This window comes from Dama dama, chromosome 1 (assembly GCF_033118175.1).
Source record: "Dama dama isolate Ldn47 chromosome 1, ASM3311817v1, whole genome shotgun sequence".
Lineage (NCBI taxonomy): Eukaryota > Metazoa > Chordata > Mammalia > Artiodactyla > Cervidae > Dama > Dama dama.
This window is the reverse complement of record NC_083681.1, coordinates 50,343,261-50,361,461: the sequence shown is the minus strand read 5'-3', so window position 1 is coordinate 50,361,461 and position 18,201 is coordinate 50,343,261. Positions and strand designations below refer to the sequence as shown.

General features: G+C 39.7%; 1 protein-coding gene across 2 annotated transcripts in view; it reads left to right on the top strand.

The window, feature by feature from the left end:
- STIM1 (stromal interaction molecule 1) overlaps positions 1-18,201 on the top strand; it is a 191,394-nt gene that overhangs the window by 137,244 nt on the left and 35,949 nt on the right. For both annotated transcript variants that reach the window (XM_061148953.1, XM_061148963.1), the window contains exons 3-4: positions 7-121; positions 17,893-18,004. In XM_061148953.1, the coding sequence (XP_061004936.1) occupies positions 7-121; positions 17,893-18,004 (227 nt within the window). The remainder of the gene's footprint in view (positions 1-6; positions 122-17,892; positions 18,005-18,201) is intronic.

The window sequence follows — 18,201 nt, the reverse complement described above, 5'->3', positions numbered from 1 at the left end:
TTGCAGTTCCTGAGGGAAGACCTCAATTACCATGACCCAACAGTGAAACACAGCACCTTCCATGGTGAGGATAAGCTCATCAGCGTGGAGGACCTGTGGAAGGCATGGAAGTCTTCAGAAGGTAATTAATAGCTTGGTTGTCAGTCCTAGTTCCTGGAAGGTTTAGAGAAGAGAGAAGAAGATGGGTAGCAATTTGGCTTTAAAAGGACATGAGTAAAAATGCTTAGTAAAGAGCAAACTACGGAAATGGTTCTGCGTCCAGTCACTGAAAAGAGACTGTATCGAGACTGAATAACACTGAGTAGAGTCACTGTGCTGAGAATGGGGAAAGATGCTCCAAAGAGAGCTGGGTTTGTTCTTTAGTAGAATTCTTGTTGAAAACCATCCTATTTTCCTACCCCTCTCTTCACCAGCTCCCCCCACCCCCCAACTTTGGCTGCTTCATCTCCAGAGAAAGGGAGCCTGCTGGGTTTTTGAAGCAGCCCTTCTGAAGATTCCCACTTGGTCCTGGCTCTGCTGAGTCCTGGATGATTCAAAGGTTGGGTCAAAGTACAGTTAAGACTCTCTCTTGAGTCTTCTCTTCCAGGTAAAATAGACCTAGTTAGAAGAAAGCTTTTTTTTTCCCCATCCTACTCTTCATCTTGGTCTCCTTCATGTAGACACTTTCATTAATATCTTTCTTAGATCATGGCTCCTAGCGTTGGACGCAGACCTGTAGGTGTAGTTTGATCAGCACAGAACTGCCCTGTGTGTCTGTTAATGCAGTCTGATTAGCTACTGGTATCTTCAGCAGTCATATCACTCTGCAGACTCATGTTGAACTTATTAAAGCTTTAGCTCTTCAGATTCTTTTTTTTCTTTTTAATTATTTAAAAAAAATTTTTTTTATTAGTTGGAGGCTAATTACGTCACAACATTTCAGTGGGTTTTGTCATACATTGTCTTCAGATTCTTTTCTTGTGTAAGACTGCTAAACTATGATTGAGCACTCAGTCTCTCAGTTGTGTCTGACTCTTTGTGACCCCATGGACTGTAGCTTGCCAGGCTCCTCTGTCCGTGAAATTTTCCAAGCAAGAATACTAGAGTAGGTTGCTATGCCCTCCTCCAGGGGATCTTCCTGACCCAGGAATTGAACTCGCATCTCTTGCATCTCCTTTATTGGTCGGTGGATTCTTTACTTCTGGGCCACTTGGCAAACCCCACTAAACTAAGAGTACCTTTTCTTTGGGGAGGGGTTGTTTTTCCTAGAGCATTTGCTTCAGAGTTCCAAATGAAAGAGCATGTCTAACTGTGTGAGACTTCACAGGGAACGGGAAAAAAAGTGCTTTAGCCTCCTTTCCATTTGTGTCTGTGGCTAGAGTGTCCTTTGATATGAACAAGAATGGAAACAATCTGTCCCTTGGCTCTCTGAGAGTAGGTCTTGATGCTAAGAAGAATTAAACATAAGTGACCACCAGGGTCCGTGGTTTTTCAGATGAGGAACCTTAGGCCTAGATTTATTAAGTTATTTGTTTATTGTATTTAGTAAATAGTGGAGCCAGGACTTAGACCTGGGCCTTCTGCTCTCTAGGCCATTGTTTTTCCATACCACCTTGGTTGAAAGCACTAATTTGGCTGTAGAGAAGATCAGTTTTGGTAGGAATGAGGCAGTTTCTATTTTTGTTTAACTTCTTACCTAGGATTATGGAATTTCAGTTCTGGAAGGGATCATCTATAATGTAGATAGAAAACATTAGATTTAAACAGGAAGACCTAGATGCTAATCCTGATTGTAGGATGGACAGGCTGATACTTCCTGTTAACTCTATTTTTTAAAAATCAGTTTAGAAGAATCATAACTTAGCTATATACATAGCTTACTGGAAATCATTAGAAGTTGAGTTTCTTGGGGTGCTTTTGTTTAATAGCTCCTGAGCAACTCAGGCTGTCTACTGATGAGAGATCAAGCACAGACATGATATTTGGAATGATACCAGCACCACCAGGAAAAATCTTCTAACACTACCATTTAATTTTAGTTTTCTTCTTTTTCTGTAATAACTTGAGGCCATGGCGCCAGGGTTTTAAGAGTGGATGTCATAAGTAAGAACTTAGAATGAAAGATGGCAGGGAGAACATTCCTGGCCTTTTCTGAAAGCCACAGAGAAGAACTGGGAAGGAAAAGTGACCAAGAGAATGCAGAAACAGAGGGACTAAATCATAATATTAGAAAACAGCTCAAGACAATTTTCTGGTAAGGACTTTATTTCTGGACTTAGCAACTAATTGAAACACTTCCAAACCTGTTCTAAATGACAGGAAGATGGAAGATGATGGAGTGAGTTTTTTTTTTTTTTTTTTTTTGATGGAGTGAGTTTTTAAGAGTTGGTACCCATAACTGATGATCAGAGAAAAACATTTCAATGCACAGTGATGTTGCTCATAGTTAAGCTAGAAATGATACATACATACAGTTTTTGGATTTGCTCACCATATTTCATGCCTGATGGTTTGACAAACTAAGTGAGAATCTTATGTACTATTTCTCCAAACAATTTGTTTCATTATTCTAAGTAAAGCTCCTAATTACTCTGGAGTTACAATTTCCAGGGCTACAAAAAGCCTGTACTATTCTGGCACTGGCTCAAACTTGCTGGCCTGGGTTTTGCTAGATGATGTAGTTATCAGCAGTGGTCATTTGTATTCAGAACATTAGCTGACTAATGTCAGTACCGTCTATGTGATTAGTGTTGTTAACATTTTCTGACTAATGTTGGAGCCAGTCTTTTTTCTGTGTTATTTAGATTTAAGCCAAAAAGCCCAATAATTTCTGCATTAGCCAGCTCTGAACTTTAGTAATAAAAACAACAATAACAACTAAAAAACTGATATTTAACATGTGCTAGTGAGAGTTGGACTGTGAAGAAAGCTGAGTGCTGAAAAATTGATGCTTTTAAACTGTGGTGTTGGAGAAGACTCTTGAGAGTCACTTGGACTGCAAGGACATCCAACCAGTCCATCCTAAAGGAGATCAGTCCTGGGTGTTCATTGGAAGGACTCATGCTGAAGCTGAAACTTCAATACTTTGGCCACATCATGTGAAGAGTTGACTCATTGGAAAAGACCCTGATGCTGGGAGGGACTGGGGGCAGGAGGAGAAGGGGACGACAGAGGATGAGATGGCTGGATGGCATCACCGACTCGATGGACATGAGTTTGAGTAAACTCCAGGAGTTGGTGATGGACAGGGAGGCCTGGCGTGCTGCGATTCATGGGGTCGCAAAGAGTCGGACACGACTGAGCGACTGAACTGAACTGAACTGAGGCAATGTTCTGAGTGCTTTACGTATATTAACTCATTTATTTCTTACAAAAAGCTTATGAAGTACACTTATTACAATTGTCTCCATTTACAGATGAGGAAGATGAAGCAGAGAGAGTCATTAAGTGAAATAATGTAATGCAATTTTGTCACTCACTATCCAGAGTTAGTACAGACTTTATAAGAAAAGGCTCAGTACCTAACAAGACTACTCTCACTTCAGACACCAAACTATTAATAGCTGTAAGCTTTAGGTGTTTCCAGACCACCTGTGCTCTGAATAACTGGCTACAAAAGCAGGGGTTCCAACAGTGCCCTCAGGTTTAATAATTTACTAAATGACTGTCAGGATTCAGGGAAGTGCTATGCCTATGATTATAATTTTATTATAAAGGATAAAAATTAGGACCAGCAAAAGGAAGAGTACCCGTATGGCAAGGGCTTGTAGGGTCCTGAATGTGGAGCTTCTGTGCCCTCTCCCCATGGAATCAGAACACATTACCCTCCTGGCACGTGAGTCATAATGCAACCATGAAGCTCAACTGAGCTTCATTGTCCAGACTTTTTATTGGGGTCTCCTATAATATATTAATATAATATAATATATTATAATATAAAGAACTTCCCTGGTGGCTCAGACGGTAAAGCGTCTGCCTGCAATGTGGGAGACCTGGGTTCAATCCCTGGGTCAAGAAGATCCCCTGGAGAAGGAAATGGCAACCCACTCCAGTACTCTTGCCTGGAAAATCCCATGGATGGAGAAGCCTGGTAGGCTACAGTCCATGAGGTCACAAAGAGTCGGACACGAGTGAGCAACTGAGCGACTTCACTTTCTTAATATAAGCATGATTGATTGACCACAAGATTGAATTCAATCTCCAGCTTCCTGTTCCTCCCCAAAGGTTGGACTGATATCACTTGGCTCAAAGTCTCAATGCTTTAGTTACATGGTTGATCTTTCTGGTGACCAGCCCCCATTCAGAGTTCTTATTAGCATGAACTCAAGTGTGATCCAGAGCCCACCACAAATAACAAAGGTACTCCTATCATCAAGGAAATTGACCTTAAGATAAAAACCAGCCAAATTCGTTATTATACACAAGTAAGTCATTAAGTAAGGGACAGCTGAACTAGTAGGGCTGAGGAAGAGTTCAGAACAAGGGCAACTCCAGGGATCCCAGCAGCCAGGACTAGGGAATTGGCCTCTTCTAACGTAACTCTCATATGACTCAGCTATATTCATTTTCCATCTCTAAATGTCTTTGTTCAAGAGTCAGATATGGTAGAGGGAGAATCAGATTAGCATAGTTTGGATCACAGACTTATGTATGATAGTGATAGAGAGTATGTGTGTGTGTGGGAGGGGGGTGCTGGAGGGTGCTGTAAATTCGAATTCCTTTAAGATGTTTGAGGTAAAGGGGAGTGGCAGTTATTTACTGGAAGAGAAGCTGAGTAAATTTTGTAGAATCTTTGAGAAATAGAATTGTTGTTTGTTTGAGCCAGTGGAAACAGTAACTATGCCCTTTGTAGTAAGGGGAGGCATTGACCCAAGAGGATTCCCTTCTAAAGCATAGCTTCCATTCTTCTAAACAAAGTGTGCTGCTTTACTGTTTCTTCTCCCCTTTCCTTAACATGACATTTAAAAAGATGTTGTCTGCTGAACAAAGCATATTTCGTAATAATTTCTTTACCCATTTTTATGAATCAAAAGCACCTTAACTATTGTTTGATTCTAACTAAGGAATATGATTCCGGATAAAAGCAAAAGAACTTGGTATTCTAGTATCACTCAGGACTTTGTCTTGAGAGGATGTTTGTTTTCTACTAGGCTTTTGGAAATAAGAAAATAAGCTGTCTGTCCTCCTGTTCTATCTGTGCTGTTTGTTGTAGGACAGGATTTTTTACAGGAGCAGTAGAGCAATATTGGAGAACCAGAAGGGTTTCAGGAAGAAAACTCAGCAGAACTGGCCTCACTATTGACATAACACAGGGGACCAGGTGGCTTTGGAATTTAGCATAAACCATTTCAGAAGTCAGATCAATATAAAAGAGCAGACATCCCCTTTTTGCTTTTACATAAACTTGAGAGAGATCTATTTATTCTGTTCTTTTAGCTATTTATAAGTTACTTTGCTAAGTGAATCTTCAAGTCATTTAGTTAATTTCCTCAACCATTAGTTGTTTGTTGCTGCATTTTTTGGGGAAAAAAGATACACTTGGCTTTTTCTTTCTCTTACATTCTTTCAGGTGTAAATATAAAATGACTGTGATAAGTATCACTGTATCAATGCTGGTTGTATTTTGTTATCTAAAAAAGATGAACAAACCACAGTCATTTTCTATTTATATTAATAGCCACTGGAGGGTAAAAATGTCCTACTTATATCCCCATTTAATAAAGGAAACTGAGCATCTCTCACCTCTTTCTGTTCCCAAGTCCAGAGGTTTCTACCTCTTTAATATATTTTATGTGCATCTCCTATGATACTGTTTTCACTCAACTACTTCTTCTGAAGGAGATTTATTGAGTTGTAATTGACAATAAAATAAGGTATAGTTAAAGTGTACAGTTTTAAAAGTTTGGACACATGTATACAATGATGAAACCATCACCACAATCAAGACAGTGAATATACTCATCACCCCTACAATTTTTCTCACAGTCCTTTGTGATCTCTCCCTTCCTACCTCTCAGACAACTACTGATCTTCTTTCAGTCACTATAGGCTTGTTTGCAATTTATAGAATTTTCCATACATGGAGGCATATAATAGGTACTTTAAATATGTACTTCTTTCACTTAGTGTAGTTGTTTTGAGATTCATTCATGTTGTTGCATATGTAAATATTTTATTTTTATTGCGAAATAGTATAACAATCCATTGTCTAAATATACCGCAATTTATTTATCCATTCACCTACTGATAGACATTTGAGTTATATCCAGTTTTTGGTTCTTATAAATAAAGCTTCTATGAACATTCACATACAAGTTTTTCTATGGACATATATTTTCTTTTCTCTTAGGTAAGTATCTAGGAGTGAAATGGCCAGATCATTTGGTAGGTATATATTTTTGAAAAACTGTCAGATTGTCTTCAAAGTAGTTGTATCATTATACATTCCCACCAGTAGTGTATGACTTGCAGTTCTTCCACATCCTTGCTAGCACTTGGTATGATCAGTCTTTCTTTCTTTTTTTTTTTTAAGTATTTATTTATTTGGCTGTGCTGGGTCTTAGTTGCGGCACATGGGACCTTTAGTTGTAGCATGTAAACTCTTAGTTGTGGCATGTGGGATCTAGTTCCTTGACCAGGGATCGAACCCTGGGCCCCCTATCATAAGAGCTTGGAGTCTTAGCCTCTGGACCACCAGGGAAGTCCCTGGTCAGTCTTTTAAATTTTAGCTATTCTAACAGTGTAGTGTTGTCTCAGAGTGATTTTATTTTGCATTTTCCTGATGATTAATGATATTGGGCATCTTTTCATGTGCTAAAGTTGCCACTCACATATCTTCTTTGGTGGATTATCTGTCCAAACTGTATGTCTATATTTTAATTGGCTTGTGGGTTTGTTTTTTTATTGTTGAGTTTTAAGAATCCTTTGTATATTCTGGATATAAATCCTTTATGAAAAAAAAAATCCTTTATAAGATGTATGCTTTGTAAAGATTTTCTCCAGTCTATGGTTTGTCTTATCATCCTCTTAACAGTATCTTTTAAAGAACAGAAAGTTTTACTTTTTATGAAGTTCAGTTTATCAGTTAGTTCTTTTATGGATCATGCTTTTGGTGTCATTTGTAAGAAATTTTTGCTTAATCCACACTTATGCAAGCATTTTCTACTATACTTCTTTCTAGAAGTTTTATAGTTTTAGGTTTTACATTTAGACTTATGATCTGTTTTGCATTAATTTTTGTATATGGTGTCAAGTATGGATTTTAGTTACTTTTGTGCTTATGGATGTCCCAGTTGTTCTAGAACCATTTGTTGAAAATTCTGTCTTTTCTCCACTGCATTGCCTTGCACTTTTTGTGAAAACTCAGTTGTCCATAGAAGTGTGGGTTTACATCAGCAGATGAATGGATAAGGAAGCTGTGGTACATACACATCATGGAATATTACTCAGCCGTTAAAAAGAATTCATTTGAATCAGTTCTAATAAGATAGATGAAACTGGAGCCCATTATACAGAGTGAAGTAAGCCAGAAAGATAAAGAACATTACAGCATACTAACACATATATATGGAATTTAGAAGGATGGTAACAATAACCCTATATGCAAAACAGAAAAAGACACAGAAGTACAGAACAGACTTTTGAACTCTGTGGGAGAAGGTGAGGGTGGGATGTTTCGAAAGAACAGCATGTATATTATCTATGGTGAAACAGATCACCAGCCCAGGTGGGATGCATGAGACAAGTGCTCGGGCCTGGTGCACTGGGAAGACCCAGAGGAATCAGGTGGAGAGGGAGGTGGGAGGGGGGATCGAGATGGGGAATACGCGTAACTCTATGGCTGATTCATATCAATGTATGACAAAACCCACTGCAATGTTGTGAAGTAATTAGCCTCCAACTAATAAAAAAAAAGAAAAAAGAAGTGTGGGTTTACTTATGGTCTCTGTTCTGTCTACTGATCTATTTGTCTCTTTGTCAGTACCATGGCATTTTGATTACAATAGTCTTATAGCAATTCTTTCAGTCAGATAGTGTTAGCTCTCCTACTTTGTTTTTCTTTTTCAAAATTGTTTTGGCTGTTTGTCCTCAATTCAGCTTGTCAATTTCTACAAAAAAAAATCCCTACGGGATTTTATCTGTAGATTAGTTTGTGAGAGCTGACATCTTAACAACATTTAGTTTTCTGACCTATGGACAGAGTATATCATTACATTTGTTTAGGAGGTACATTTTCTCTCAGTATGTTTTTTAAAATTAATTAATTAGTTTCTTTGGTTGTGCTGGGTCTTAGTTGTGGCATGTGGGATCTAGTTCCCTGACCAAAAATTGAATCCAGGCCCCCTATATTGGGAGCTCGGAATCTTAGCCACTAGATCACCAGGGAAGTCCCTCTCAGGATCAGTTTTCAGGATAGAAATCTTTCATATCTTTTGTTGGATTTATTTCTATGTATTTCACAGGCTTTTTTGTGAGTAGTATTTTTTAAATTGTGGTAAAATATACATAACATAAATTTTACTATTGTGTGTGTGTATGCTCAGTCACTCAGTCATGTCTGACTCTTTGCAACCACTTAGACTATAAGCCTCCCAAGGCTTCTCTGTCCATGAAATTTTCCAGGCAAGAATACTGGAGTGGGTTGTCATTTCCTGCTCCAGGGGATCTTCCCAACCCAGGGATCAAACCCCTGTCTCTTGTGTCTCCTTCACTGGCAGGTGGATTCTTTACCACTGTGCCACTTGGCCACCCCAAATTTTACTATTAAGTGATGTTAAAAATTTAATTTTTGATTGTTGCTTTATAAGAAAAACATAATTGATTTTATATATTGATCTTGTACTCTGCAATCTTGCTAAACTCACTTACTAGTAGAATACCATCAGATTTTCAAATTAGACAGTTGTGTCTGCTAGTAAAGAAAGTTTAATTTTTTTCTTTTCCAACCTGGATGCCTTTTAAAAATATTTTTCTTATCTGATGGCCCTGGTTAGTATCTCCAGTACTGTGTTGAAGAGAAGCAGTAAGAGCAGACATCTTCATCTTGTTTCTCATATTAAAGGGAAATCATTTAGTCTTTTACCATTAAATATAATGCTAAGTTGTGTCTGACTCTTGCGACCCCATGGACTGTAGTCTGCCAGGCTCCTCTGTCCGTGGGATTCTCCAAGCAAGAATACTGGAGTGGGTTGCCATTTCCTTTTCCAGGGGATCTTCCTGACCCAAGAATCGAACCTGGGTCTCCTGCATTGCAGGCAGATATTTTACCAACTGAACTACAAGGGAAGCTCTCAAATATAACATTAGCTGTTGTTCTTTTTGTTTGTTTGTTTTCTATAAAAACCTTTCGTCAGATCAAGGAAGCTACCTTCTATTCCTAGTTTGCTGAGAACTTTGATCAGGAATGGATGTTGGGTTTTCTTTTTGAGTTTTCTTTATTTTATTTTTGGTTGTTCTGGGTCTTGGTTGCTGAATAGGCTTTTCTCTAGCTGCGGTGAGTGGGCGCTACTGTCTAGTTATGGTTTGTGGGCTTCTCATCGATGGATTCTCTTGCTGAGGAGCACGGCTCTAGGGCTCAAGGGCTTCAGTAGTTGTGGCTCCCAGGCTCTAGAGCACAGGCTCAGTAGTTATGGCACATGGACTTAGTTGCTCCGCAGCATGTGAAATCTTCCTGGATCAGGGGTGGAACCCACGTCTCCTACATTGGCAGGCAAATTCTTTACCACTGAGCCACCAAGGAAGTCCTGGATGTTGGATTTTATCCAGTGAGTTTTCAGAGTTGATTGCCTGGTGTTTCTGCTTTTGTTTGCTAATATGATAAATTATACTGACTGATTTTTCCATGTTAAACTAGTTGTATTCTTGGGATAAACCCCACTTGGTCGTTGTCTAAATATATGGTTGGATTTTACTTGTTAAAAATTTATTATTTTTATTTTTCTATTAAAATGTTTAAATTGAGATATAGTTGATTTACAGTATTTTTGTTAGTTTCAGGCATACAGCATAGCAATTTTGTATTTTTTTGTTACAGATTGTCTCCATTAAAAGCTAATATTTCATATTTGCTAAAACTTTGTTTCAAACTTGTGGACCTTTGTTAGGGGTTTAGGGATATTGGTTTGTCATTTTCTTTTCTCGTTTTATCTTTGATATCAGGATAATGCTGGCCTCATAAAATGAGTTGGGAAGTATTTGTCAATTTTCAGAAGACTTCATGTGGAATTGGTGTATTTTTCCTTGAATATTTGGTAGAATTCACCAGTAAAGCAGTTTGAGCCTGTTGTTTTCCTTATGGGGTTTTCTGTTTTCTTCTTTAAACTACAGTATCAATTTCTTTCATTTGTTGTTCAGTCACTCAGTCATGTCCAGTTCTTTGCAGTCCCATGGACTGTGGCACATCAGGCTTCCCTGTTCATCACTAACTTCTGGAGTTTGCTCAGACTCATGTCCATTGACTCGATGATACCATCCATCCTTCTCATCCTCTGTTGCACCCCTCTCCTTCTGCCCTCAATCTTTCCCAGCACCAGGGTCTTTTCCAATGAGTCAGCTCTTTGCATCAGGTGGCCAAAGTATTGTGATGGAGCTTCAGCTTCAGCATCAGTCCTTCCAGTGGATATTCAGGACTGATTTCCTTTAGAACTAACTGGTTGGATCTCCTTGCAGTCCAAGGGACTCTCAAGAGTCTTCTCCAGCACCACAGTTCGAAAGCGTCAATTCTATAGTGCTCAGCTTCTTTATAGTTTGACTTTCATATCTGTACACAATTAATGGAAAAACTGTAGCTTTGGCTATACAGACCTTTGTCAGCAAAGTGATGTCTTTGCTTTTTAATACACTGTCTAGGTTTGTCATAGCTTTTCTTCCAAGGAGCAAGAGTCTTTTAATTTCATGGCTGCAGTCACTGTCCACAGTGATTTTGGAGCCCAAGAAAATAAAGTCTGTCACTTGGTTTCTATTTTTTCCCTATCTATTTGCCATGAAGTGATGGGACCAGATGCAATAATCTTAGTTTTTTGAATGTTGAGTTTTAAACTAGTTTTTTCACTCTCCTCTTTCATCTTTATCAAGAAGCTCTTTAGTTCCTCTTCACTTTCTGCCATTAGAGTGGTGTCATCTGCATATCTGAGGTTATTGATATTTCTCCTGGAAGGCTTGACTCCAGCTTGAGCTTCATCCAGCCTCGCATTTCACATAATGTACTCTGCATATAAGTTAAATAAACAGGGTGACAATATACAGCCTTGACATGCTCCTTTCCCAGTTTGAAACCTATCTGTTGATCCATGTCTAGTTCTAACTGTTGCTTCTTGACCTGCATACAGGTTTCTCAGGAGGAAGGTGAGGTGGTCTGGTATTCCCATCTCTTTAAAAATTTCCCACAGTTTGTTATGATTCACACAGTCAAAGATTTTAGTGTAGTCAATGAAGCACAAAAGTAGATATTTTTCTGGAATTGTCTTGCTTTTCTATGATCCAATGGATGTTGGCAATTTGATCTCTGGTTCCTCTGCCTTTTCTAAATCCAACTTGTACATCTGGAAGTTCTTGGTACCTGCCTTTTTATTTCCCCACCAGAATGCTTGAGGACATTATCTTACATGATTTCATATTTTTTAGAAAAATATATGTATTTTTTGCGTTGGTCTTAGTTGGGTCTTAGTCATGACACATGGGAGTTCGTTGTGCCTTGCGAGGTGTTTAGTTGTGGCTAACAGACTCTCTAGTTGTGACTCAGTAGTTGCGGTGTGCAGGCTTAGTTGTTCTGTGGCATGTGGGATCTTACTTCCCCGACCAGGGATGGAACCTGAATGCCCTGCATTCCAAAGCAGATTGTTAACCATTGGACCACAAGGGAAGTCCCTCTATGATTCCATTTCCTAAAGATATGATTCCATATCTTAACACACAGCACAGGAGCTGGCCCAGAGCAGGGATGTAGAAGACAGGAGTCTGCCTTTGTGTGATCTTATATAAGTTATTTGACTCATTCAACATTCCAAACTTTAGGTTCCCTTAATATTCTGTAGCCACGCTGCCAGTCTTTCTCTAATCTGGTCTCTGCTAGCCAAGTAGCTTCTTTTTGGATGGTGTTCACTTGTATGTTCTTTTGGACACTGGCAGAGCTGATTTTTGCCAGGTAGCCTAGTGGGTGTATCACATGAGTCCTAGGTGAAAGGGCCAGGTTCTTTTTGCAATAATGGTTTAAGGCTTGATATTGATACCATGTAAGAAAACTAACATGGTATCTGCCTCATTATAGGCTCAAATGGCAAACTGCTAGTGAGAGCCAGAAGGAAACGACTTAGAGAAAAATCACAAGTCTAGGCTACAAACTGTCTTTAGGGAGGGCCCCATTGGTGAGATTCTGTAGGTGTCTTGGAATACTGTCTCCTGAGTAGCCAGATAAGAATCTAGGCTTTGAGATATCTTTTCTGACTCACTCTGGCATCAGTCACTCCTTCCTCTGTGCTCCCACCTCATCCCATACATTGCTCTTACCTAGCACTTGTCATGCTGTATTATATTCATTTAATTTCATATATGTCTCCTTCTCTAGAGAAGAGCCCTTGATGATGGAGATCATTCAGACTGAGCTCTGTATCTTGTAACCAACCAGGGATCTATTAGAGTAGAAGCCAGTGAAAGCTTAGTAAATGAATGAATGGTGGTAATAATAGCTAATATTTTTTTTTAGCACTTACTGTTTGCTAGGAACTTCTCATATCTTCACTACACTCTTATGATGTAGGAACTCTGATTCTCACCATCTTATCGGTGACAGAATGAGGTTGAGAAAAGTTTAGTAACTTGTCCATGACCTTACATCTAGTCAGTAGCAGATCTCAAATTCAACCCAAATCACTTGGTTCCAGAGTCCAAATCCTTGACCATGATGCTCGAGGTGACCAAAAGGTTGACCAAAGATTGACCAAAGGCTGACTGAGTAACTAAGTAAGTGACTAACAGTTGTGTGAAAAAGAGGCAGAGAAGGTACTGGTAACCCCTCTGCCAGACATAGTTCATCTGGATTGTGAGTTTGAAACTACAAAGGTAAGTGAGGGCTCTATCTGGAGACACCACTGGTCCATCAGGGGAAAAACATTATGATTCAGGAGCTCATTTCTTACTGCTTATTCTTCCTCTGACAAGAAAAAGGATTGGCCAAGGCCAGAGATCTGTTCTGGCATATCTCTGGAGGTATGGCTATAGCTCACGTGCTAGGGAGTAATACTTACTCTTCCATCTGCCTGAAATGCCCTTCCCTCAAGCATCTACATGGCTCAAAGACCAGTGGTTTCCAACTGCACAAGACAATCAACTGTGGTCAACAGGAGAATATAATAGTGTGTATTTCTATTGCATTTGTTTTTATCTCATTCTTTTAAGTTTTATATGTTTTTACAATATACCTAATGTCAGTATATATATCTAATTTATAAATATATATTCATATATCGTAATGTGTGTTTGAATTTTTTTACATGCACATTATGTCATTTAAAATGTTGGAGACTACTAAGTTAGTCACCTTGTGCATCTCTTTTATGAAGGACTATGTGTTGCTGAAAACTCCAGGGGTTGGCCTTCTCTGATTCTGTGTAATATTGTCTGTCATTTTGCCCAGAGATGTAGTCTTTGATGTCTTTAGGAGCAAAATGGACAGGCTTAAGGGGATGAGAGAATCATGACTTTAGAAGACTGTCTCTCGCTTGCATGTCCTCCTGGGATTTGGTCATGTGAATCACTTGGCATCTCTCTCTCGGTACTAAGCCCTCCTGGCCAAATTCTGTCTCCTCTTACTGACAGCCACAGCTCTCTGGACTTGGTGTTGCCTTCTTCCTCACTTTGGGCCAGGGATTCTTCCCATTTTCTCTTTTGGAATGAGAAAGCAGGACAAGATTTTTGGCTTTTAGGCACTTGAACCTTAGGAACAAGGTCCTGACACCCCGCCTTGACTGGGTGGTGGGATATCATGCTGGGACACAGGGCTGCTGTCTGACAAGGACACAGCTCACTCTGGCTTACTTTGTTCAGACTGTAGTGATTCTGAGTGGGCAACACCGTACTGCCAAGCTTTACCTAGGTAGGGCATCTGCCAGGTAACAATAATATGTGGGCGCCAAGCCCAAAAAACAACTGCCTTGAGGTTTGTCCTAACATGTTGGAGTCTTTGTCCTTTTCCACAAAGCTTAGCTCTGTAGAGACTGACTATCCTCATTGGATGTCTCCTTAGAGACTTTCTGCTATGTGTTTAGAGCAGTAGTTCTCAGCTGGGGGCAGTTTCGTTCCCCAGGGTACAGTTGGCAGTATCTGGAGACAGTTTTGATTGTTATGATTGGCAGCATGCTACTGGTATCTGGTGGGTAGATGCCAGGATTGTTAAATGTCGTACAGTGCATAGGGCAGCCCCCTGCAACAAAGAATTAACCTGTCCAAAAGGTCAGTGCTGCAGAGACCAAGAAACCCGGGCCCAGACTGCAGTGTAGGGCACAAGCAGAGGAGTTCCTGCCTGCCAAGGGTCTATGCTCAGGCCTGTATCAGGGTGTCTTCCCTGTAGACAAAAGACTCTTGTGGTGCTGCTGGCCTTGGACCTTTCAAGCAACAAGACATGACGTGGCCTTTCTACTCCATACGTCATGCTGGGTGAGGCCAAGCTCCTTTGACAATACAGGCAGGAGTGTGTTCCCTGCACTTTGCAGGTTGGCACTTGTCTGTCCACCTCACATCTTGTGCCACTCTGCTAGGTCTTCATTACCTAACACTCTGGATGATAGCAAGTGATCATGTTTACACTGTATGTGGAGATATATTCATTTTCAGGAATAAAAGACCAATCCATTGTACTTTCCTCAATACATCTTTAGTGCCTGTTCTGTCATCCTTCCTTTCCTAAGCCCTATGATTTGAGCATATCTCTTGGAAATTAATCTCTCTTCCCTCCAATGTATTCTAGTCTGGAAATCAGAAATTCAACTAGGCAATGACTAAGCAGTCTCCACCTGAGCCCCCAGGACCTTGTTTTCTAAGATGCAGTTGAGTGCACTAGATCTGCCTCATTTCCTCTCGCAGAACCTTTCCTGTGCCTCTGTGAATGGTCTAAGCTACCTCCAAAGTCTCTTGGCTTTAGAACTTTTCTCCTGAGCCCGAGCGGTTTTTTGGGGACATGGAGAGATTAGAGTATTTTTGTCTTCCACTGTTTTGTTCTTTCTGAGTGTCTGCTTTATACCATGTGCTAGGCTCCACTGTAGGGGAGGAGAAGGATAAAGGGACAGGGTCCAGACTTGTAACTTCTCTGTTTATATAGAGTGGCAGAAGCAACCTAAGATCTGAGGTGTGCCTACCAGAGGAATACCAGTAGCATCACTGACTCAGTAGACATGAGTTTGAGCAAACTCTCGGAGACAGTGAAGGACCGGGAAGCCTGGAGTGCTGCAATCCATGGGATCACAAAGAGTCGGACATGACTGAGTGACTGAACAACAATCAGCATTCAAGCGTTTCAGAAGTGAACCTCCACTTGAGCTGTATATTTGTCTGGGAAGATTGTTGTTGCTGTTTGGTGGCACACATTCAGAACATTTCTGGAATGCCTCATTTAGGATAGTTATTCTTTGAGTAAATTCTCATTGATGCCACTGTATGAAAAGCACTATTTTAGAGACAAAGGGGGTAAGCAAAAATGAAGAGGACATGGTCCCTGCCTTCAATTTCTCCTGACCATTAAGGGGAAATTAGAAAGCATTCTCATGCAGGACAGTTTTGGGGGAAGATACAGATCTTAAAAGAGGATGGTAATAAATCTCACCATTTCATTCTGCTTCAAAACTTTTTTGGCTTCTTGCTGCTCACAGCAGTAGTTTTCAAACTTGAGGAATGTACAAATTCCTTTTAAGGGAAATAATTTATCTTGGGCCCGCAAAGCTGGTTTTATTTAATAGCATTCAAATATGTACAAACATAAAATAAAGTTTAAGTTGCTATATAAAATTTGTGTACAAATATAATCAAACAAAAACACACTGATACTTTAAATGAAAGCACATTTCAAATCCAATAAAATGACACATTTTTGCCGAAACCCAACTGCTCCCACCCAAGGTTCTTTAAGTTCAGCATGGCTGTTTTACTGGGTACTATATGGTGACTCAGTCCTCCCACTATTTTTCTCTATTCAAGCTCCTATGAAACTTTGTTTTATATAATGCATCATGATTTCATTTGACCTTGACTTGAACATATTCTTTGTGCATTAAGTCCCCTTCTATTCCTTTATTGTTGATTCTTGACAAAACATGGAGATAAATTTGTTATCTCTGTGGCTGAATACCACACAACTATTAAAAATATTTTTAAACTATTATTTTTATGGCTTTCCATTTAAAAAAAATCACAGTCTTATAATATTGAGGAAATGATTAAGTACAGTGGGATAAACATATGGTGATGATGTGATTTGCCATATTATGAATGATCACTCAGTAATTGTTTCAGTTAGAATTGACTCCTGTTGTGACAGAAAATCTTTTCAACCTGATATAAGCAAAAGCGGAAATTTATTTTTTGCACAGAACTGAAAAATATACGAATAGGGCTATCTATAGGTACGATCTCATTTAGAGCTCAAGTGGTGTCATATGGATCCATCTCTTGGCTCAGATTTGTATGAAGCTTTCCTGCAGTGTCAGGGAGAATATATGTGTGTGTGTGTGTGTGTGTGTGTGTGTGTGTGTGTGTGTATCCTCCATATATATTCTTATATACATTAAAGAATGTTATATACATATGATGTTTATGACATAATGGCCAGGGCAAGTCATGAAGCCAGACTGCTTGAGTTCAATATTGGCTTTACCAGTTCCTGGCTGGATAATTTTGGGAAAGTTACGTAACCTTTTTGTGCCTCAGTTTCTTCATCTATAAAATAGGGATAAAGTGGTATATATCCTTCACATAGTTGTTGAAAAGATTAGTGAGCTAATACATGTGAAGTGCTTAGCACAGTACCTGTTATAAAGTAAGTGCTATGTAAATGATGGATTCTATTAGTATCATTTTATTATTATTATAAAAATATATGATATGATATAGTAATTCAGAATTATTTTATCCCATATACACCAGGATAGTACAAGAAAAAAATCCATTCCCTATCAGTTCAGTTCAGTTCAGTTGCTCAGTCGTGTTCGACTCTTTGTGACCCCATTGACTGCAGCATGCCAGGCTTCCCTGTCCATCACCAACTCCTGGAGCTTGCTCAAACTCATGTGCATTGAGTTGGTGATGCCATCCAACCATCTCATCCTCTGTCGTCCCCTTCTCCTCCAGCCTTCAGTCTTTCCCAACATCAGGGTCTTTTCCAAGGAGTCAGTTCTTTGCATCAGGTGGCCAAAGTATTGGAGCTTCAGCTTTAGCATCGGTCCTTCCAGTGAATATTCAGGGTGGATTTCCTTTAGGATTGACTGATTTGATCTCCTTGCAGTCCAAGGGACTCTCAAGAGTCTTCTCCAACACCACAGTTCAAAAGCATCAATTCTTTGGCACTCAGCTTTCTTTGTAGTCCCAACTCTCACATCCATGCATGATAACTGGAAAAACTATAGCTTTTACTAGACAGATCTTTGTTGGCAAAGTAATGTTTCTGCTTTTTAATATACTGTCTAGATTAGTCATTGGTCATAGCTTTTCTTCCAAGGAGCAAGCGTCTTTTAATTTCATGGCCGCAGTGACCATCAGCAGAGATTTTGAAGCCCAAGGAAACAAAAAGTACTGTATGTATTCCTTTCGTAGTTAGGATTTTATGGGAGAAAACACAGACGTGGTGACTGTTAAGGTCACTGTGACTATGACAGTAAGTTGCAAGCATTGCTTGCATTCCGGAATCATGGCTTTACTTATCTCTTCCTGCAGTATACAACTGGACCGTGGATGAGGTGGTGCAGTGGCTGATCACATATGTGGAGCTGCCTCAGTATGAGGAGACCTTCCGGAAGCTGCAGCTCAGTGGCCATGCCATGCCAAGGTCAGGAAGGGAGTGGGTTTTTTCACTTGGGGTACAGGGAATGGGCTGGGGTTGGCCTGCCTTCAGGTTGTTCTCTTGTGTTAAATGAAGTTTCACTCCTTTCAGGGCAGAATCTGTAGACTTCTCTTGTCACCTTTACTGTGCACTTGCTATAAAGCATAAAGGGCACTTCACATCTATTCTCTTATTTAATATTT